The following is a 6413-nucleotide window of genomic DNA, read 5'->3' as shown; positions in this document are numbered from 1 at the left end:
CTCCCCGCCCCGGAGCCCGCTGCAGCGTACCAGGTACCGTGCCCAGGCTGCAGTTGGAAATGGACGGGGTGGGTAGGCTCTAGTCTGCAGTAGATTCTATACTTTTAAGATCCCGATTATCTGATCCCACCCAGGTTAGGGGTGGAGAGAAGCTGAAGGGGAGATGGAGAGGGTGCTGACCCCTTGGGGAAAGAGGTGGGGCCCTCGCAGTTAAGGCCACCAACACCTAGAAGTCCTCACTCAGACTTGCTCCTTCCACCCTGGCCTCTGGAGGTGACAGGAGCCATGTATCAAAGTGCTCCATTCAGGGTTGGGAGCAAGGAAGGAAGCCCCGCATCTCCAGGATTAGGGGCTTCCTGATCGATGGTGACCTTTACGTTTCCTTCCAGCTTCATTCATTCATGAGGCCCATGAATCATGGTCCATAAAGTAGCATATTCATAACCAAAATGTATTACTGTACATGAATTGACTCATTCTGCCCTGCATCAGCCCGATGAAGTAGGTGTCATCATCATCCCAATTTACAGAGGGGAAAACTGAGACTAGAAGAGGTTATCTGTGTTCTTGGAGCTGGTGAATAGCAGAGCTGGGATTCGAACCCTGGCAGTGTACCTGCAGAGCGGACACTTTTTAAAAAATATTTTATTGATTTTTTACAGAGAGGAAGGGAGAGGGATAGTTAGAAACATTGATGAGAAAGACATCGATCAGCTGCCTCCTGCACACTCCCCACTGGGGATGTGCCCGCAACCAAGGTACATGCCCTTGACCGGAATCGAACCCGGGACCCTTGAGTCCACAGGCCGACGCTCTATCCACTGAGCCAAACCAGTTAGGGCACAGAGTGGACACTCTTAACCACTTTGCTTCACTGCATTCAGGATGCCAGGGCTGTTCCGGAGCTGCCTCCCACACTCTGAGGAGCATCCAGGTTCGAGATCTCAGGGCATCAGGCAGTAACCCACTAACCAGCTGCTCTTGTCTCTCTTGCAGGGTATCTGTGTGTCTCCGGAGTCCTATCTGCTGCCAGAAACCCCACCGCTCCTGCCCGGCCCAGCATGCCAGAGACTGCAGCCTCAGACCCAGTGGGGATACTGGAGCCACAGTGCAGAGGTGCTCCCCAGCTCGGAGCACCAGGGACCAGGCCCCACCTTCCATTTCAGTGATGAAACTCCTCTCCAGAGCTCAGGCCTGCAGCTCAGTGGCTGCCCTGAACTTTGGCAAGAAGACTTGGAGGGGGGCCACCTGAGCATCTTCTACTAATGGCCCTGCCTGTCCCCTGTTCAGCTAGGAATCAGGTCTGTAGTGTGGGCGCCCGCATTTGCGAGGTCAGTGGTTTTCAGACTTTCCTTTAGCCCAGGATCCCTTTTCCAAGTGATGCCTTTCGTAGAAGCAGTGTTTGGTGACCTCCCTGGCTGGCGTGGGGGCTGGGGCAGTGCCCTCTGCTCCTAGGCACCCCCCCAAAATGACCAGCGCCCTGAAGAGCACAGCCCGAGCTGCAGAAACACCCCAGGGCTGGGGTTGGGCCGGGCACCCGCGGCCCCTCGCAGCCCACGCCCCCCACCCACGGGGGCTGCTTGACCACCAAGTTGGCAGGGCCGGGACTTATGGGGGGATGGAAACACAACACAGCGCTAGCCGGTTTGGCTCAATGCATAGAGCATCGGCCTGTGGACCTAAGGGTCCCGGGTTCGCTTCCAGTCAAGGGCACATACCTCGGTTTCAGGCTCCTCTCTGGCCCTGGTCAGTGCGCTTTCAGGAGGCAACCAATCTATATCTTTCTCTCACATCAACATTTCTCTCTAAAAAAAAAGTCAATGGAAAAAATATCCTCGGGTGAGGATTAAAATGTAAATAAATTTTTTTTAAAGTTGCTTTGTTCTGTGTTTATCGACTTGACTTTTTATGGCCTCTGGGAAAGGGGAAATGTTCCCATCCTGTGGGGAACAAGTCATGCCCGACCAATGCTGATGTGGGCCCTCGTCATGTTTGCCGATCATCCAGTCTTGCCGATCTGACCATGTTTGTTGTGCAAGGTCTCTACCTGGCCTGCTGTGCAAGGTGGCAGAGCGGGTTGCCTCGTAGACCTGTTCACTTGCACCAGCCTGGTGCCCCTTTCCATTTTCCTGGGGGACATTCCTGCTGACAATTATATGAAATTGTTTTCAAAGGATGCCTGCGAGTGGCCCCCAGGGACTCAGCTAGTGCATTAGTGGGCTCAGGTTGCCCTGACAGAATACCACAGATTGAGTAGCTAAACAACCAGAATTTGTTTTCTCGCAGTTGTAGAGGCTAGAAGTCCAAGATCAACGTGTCAGCAGGTTTGGTTTCTTTGAGGCCTCCCTCCTTGGCTTGCAGACGGCCACCTTTTCCTCACTGTGTCCTCACGTGGTCACCCCTTGGTCTGTGTGTCTATCTTAATCTCTTCCTCTAAGGTCACCAGTCATAGGGGATTAGGGCCCACTCATCTGACCTTAATTACCTCTTTACGGGCTCTCTGAACCCCAAGCTGGGTGTGGATGTCAAGGCCCTGACTCCCCACCCAGTGCTCTCTCCTTCCCAAGAAAACCCAAGGTCCTGGCTCCAGTCTCAGGGCATCTGCTCCGAAGGCAGAACTGAACACCTGCCTGCCTCCTTCCTTTGGCTCCCACCCATCTGGGGTTCACCTTAAAGGGACAGAGAGAAGTATCCCTGGCCCAGTGCCACGCCTCCCTCCCCCCAGCTCTGAAGCCCTGCCAGGGCTGGCATAGAGCCCAAGAGTCCTGGCCTTTAGCAGCAGCAGCCAGAGCGGCGTGTCTTCTAGAACTTGGCAGCTCTGCTTTCCCAGGCTCCCTCAAGAGGTGTTCCTCTAGGACAGCGGTTCTCAACCTGTGGGTCGCAACCCCTTTGGCGGTCGAACGACCCTTTCACAGGGGTCGCCTAAGACCATCCTGCATATCAGATATTTACATTACGATTCATAACAGTAGCAACATTACAGTTATGAAGTAGCAACGAAAATAATTTTATGGTTGGGTCACAACATGAGGAACTGTATTTAAAGGGCCAGAAGGTTGAGAACCACTACTCTAAAACAAAAAACTACTTTCAAAGGGGCAGATAATAGTTCTGGAAAAAATACATTTAAATATATTTTAAATATAAATATATAATTTCAATAATATGTTCTAGATATAATTGATATATAATTCCCTATGAAAATTTGACAAACTTTAAAGGGAATAACATTAAAATTTCTCTCTGATACAGCAGAGCCACTCCAGCAGGTCACCAATAAGTAGAAAAGCCAGCTAGAGGTCAAGAAAGATAGTTGAGGGAGAAAAAACAAGTCTAGCGAAAATGCTACAGTTCCAAGGCTACAGCTCCCTAGCCAGGGTCCACGTCCATCCCATATGGTTGTACAGGTTTTGCTTAAGGACACTCAGCTGTGGAGAGCATATGTGGAGCTAAAATCCACGTTTGTTCCGTTCTCCAAGCTGCACACCTGGCAAGGACTTCACCTGCCTGGCAGTGAAGACACCATCTGTCTCATCCAGAGGCACTGCCAACTACCCAAGATGTTGATGGCGAACCTATGACACGCGTGTCAGAGGTGACACGCGAACTCATTTTTTTGGTTGATTTTTCTTTGTTAAATGGCATTTAAATATATAAAATAAATATCAAAAATATAAGTCTTTGTTTTACTACGGTTGCAAAGATCAAAACATTTCTATATGTGACACGGCACCAGAGTTAAGTTAGGGTGTTTCAAAATGCTGACACGCTGAGCTCAAAAGGTTCGCCGTCACTGCCCTAGGTGCTGCTGGAGGCGGGGAGCAGGGCCCAGGGGGATGGGCTAATCCCATCCCTGTCCTCACCCTCTGCGGGGGAAGCTCTTGGGAATAGCAGCCCCTGGCCCCCATCCGTCCGGTCCGTGGCTCCATCCCAGGCCGGCTGCTCTCGGCTGCACCTCTGCTAAGTGAGGGCAGGGGAGGAGAGGTGCCGATGCCAGTGCCCAGCCTGGGGTGGTCTACCCGCACCTTCCTGGGGATCGCGGTCAGCATCTGTGCGGCTGGGCATTGGCTGAGTGCCTCATCTAGGCCTTTCAATGACCCCACAGCGTAGAGAAGGACATGCCTCCCGGATGGTGGGGAGGAGAGAGGGGACACTGTACCCCGGCTGCTTCCTGCGGACCCTCAGATCCTGCCTTCCCCCGGGGCCTCGAGCCCTAGACAGACAGGGAGTGAGCAGTCTGGGTGCTAGTGGGCTCCCGCTCTGTGTGTGACCTTGAACGAGGTTCTGCAGGCAGGTCTTGCTCTGTCCTTGCTGCAGCCCGGGAACTGGTTCCCTCCAGCCACACCGAGCCATGTGAATGCCAGCGAAGGGAGTTGTCAGGTGGCCCTGGCCGAGCATGTGAGGTGTGGCTGTCATAGACCCGGCCTCAGCGCCACTCACGCAGGGGCAGGGGAGCCAGTCTCGGGTCTCCTTCCAGCTCCACTGAGTTGTGACTTAACCTCCCAGAGCCTCTTTCCTTATCGGCAAAACCTAGATAAAGACTGTGCTTATCTCCTCCTGGGACCGGTGGGAACGAAATGAGAGAATGCGCATAAGTGCTGAGCCCAGTGCCAGGCACAGAGACTAGGATCCTTGCTGACACTTCTCCCTGGAGGCCAGCTCTCCCCCAGGGACACGAGATGGTGGGGCTGATCCCTCCCCCAATCGGGACCCCCCTCAGGGGCCCCGAGCTCTGGTCCCTGAAGGTCAAGTGCCAGCCGCTGCTGCTGGGCGCTGGCGACAGGAAGGGCTGGCCCAGAGGGGACCTGGTTAGTGGAGGGACCGCACCCCACCCCAGTGGGCCCCGCCCCACTCTTTGATGTGCGGCCACCAGTGGAGCGCAGGGGAGCCTGTGAGGGGAGAGGGCCTTGAACCCAGAGACAGGGCTAGGACCATAACAGCCACTTCCTCTTACCTGTCAGCCCAGTGGTCAGTACGCAGACTCCTTCCATCCGCCCACCGACCCTAGGGTCAGTCTTCTTCTTTGCACAGATGACGAAACCAAAGACCCGGGTTTTGGTCACTTGTCCAGGACACAGGGGCTGACATATCTGAAACCAGGCCTCTGGACTCCCAGGCCCCAGCAGCTGGAGCCCTGCAGGCCTTCAGTCTGTGTGTGACTCCCTCTCTGCCTCCCACCCGCCCCGCATGCTCAGCTGGGCCTTGTGGGGCTGAGGCCCAGGAGAGCTTCTTACCACCTAGCTCAGTGGTCCCCAACCTTCTTTGGCCACGCCCCACCTAAGCATCTCTAATATCCTGATGCCTCCCACCCTGTGACATAGAATTCTTTTTTTAAAAAATATATTCCTATTGATTTCAGAGAGGAAGGAAGAGGGAGAGATAGAAACATCCACAATGAGAGAGAATCATGGATCGGCTGCCTCCTGCAAGTCCTCCACTGGGGATTGAGCCCACAACCCGGGACATAGAATTCTTATTATTCAAAAAGTGAGCTCCTATTCACGTGGAGGAAGCCTCAAAGGCCATGAACTTGGTCTAAACAAGCTTCCAAACAACATGGCATCCATGAGAGAGAGAAATAAAAGAATGAAAGGAGAGTGGAAGGACTGAGGAAGAAATCACTAAGAAACGGTTAAAAAAAATAATAGCAATAGGAAGTGATATGAAGAAACAGCAAATAAAGTTTCAAAACATAGAATAGAGCGCTAGCCGGTTTTGCTCAGTGGATAGAGCGTCGGCCTGCGAACTGAAAGGTCCCAGGTTCGATTCCGGTCAAGGGCACATGCCCGGCTTGTGGGCTCAATCCCCAGTGAGAGACTTGCAGGAGGCAGCCGACCCATGATTCTCTCTCATCATGGATGTTTCTATCTCTCTCTCCCTCTTCCTTACTCTCTGAAATCAATAAAAAAAATTATATTTAAAAAAAACATAGAGAACTGAATTGCATAAATATACCACAATATACATTTATAGACTGTATAGGAGGCCCCTAGAACCAGAAGACATGCAAAAGATTCACTGTGAATAACTCATTCTCAAATTGCCCCCCTTAAACATCAAATTGCCCCCCTGTGGGGCGTGTGCCCCACGCTGGGAACCACTGACCCAGCTCTATTTGCCAAGAAATTCCCAGCAAGTCTGATGAGGGCCGTGGAGCCCGTAGGTCCCAGGTCTTCCCCTCAGTGGTGGCCCTGGCCACCAGCTCCCCCAGGGGACAGGGGCTACCCGCCGTTTTCAGCATGCTACTCTCGATAACAAGGTCAGGAACTGACATCACACCCACCCACCATGGACCCTGGGGAGGTGGCAGGCCCTGCCCTTCCCCTCGCCGTCCCAGGTGTGCGGCTGCGGTGCAGGAAGAGGGACAATGGCAGGCCCCGCTCTGGCCGGCACCGGGCCCCGCTTTCCCCACC

General features: G+C 53.4%; 2 protein-coding genes across 6 annotated transcripts in view; one reads left to right on the top strand and one right to left on the bottom strand.

The window, feature by feature from the left end:
* Positions 1-1515, top strand: part of MESP2 (mesoderm posterior bHLH transcription factor 2) — a 20079-nt gene extending 18564 nt beyond the window's left edge. The window contains exons 2-3 of the mRNA XM_014532495.1: positions 1-33; positions 997-1515. Of these exons, the coding sequence (XP_014387981.1) occupies positions 1-33; positions 997-1266 (303 nt within the window). The 3' untranslated portion in view covers positions 1267-1515. The remainder of the gene's footprint in view (positions 34-996) is intronic.
* The window catches only part of PEX11A (peroxisomal biogenesis factor 11 alpha), an 80425-nt gene extending 78864 nt beyond the window's left edge, over positions 1-1561 (bottom strand). For all 5 annotated transcript variants that reach the window (XR_001360429.1, XR_001360430.1, XR_001360428.1 and 2 more), the window contains exon 1: positions 1512-1561. The gene's annotated coding sequence lies outside the window, so the exon portion shown is untranslated. The remainder of the gene's footprint in view (positions 1-1511) is intronic.
* Positions 1562-6413: the final 4852 nt, after the last annotated feature.

The sequence above is a fragment of the Myotis brandtii genome, unplaced genomic scaffold (genome assembly GCF_000412655.1).
Source record: "Myotis brandtii unplaced genomic scaffold, ASM41265v1 scaffold897, whole genome shotgun sequence".
Classification (NCBI taxonomy): domain Eukaryota; kingdom Metazoa; phylum Chordata; class Mammalia; order Chiroptera; family Vespertilionidae; genus Myotis; species Myotis brandtii.
Note: the sequence above shows the minus strand (reverse complement) of the source record. Positions and strands in the feature narration are given on the sequence as shown.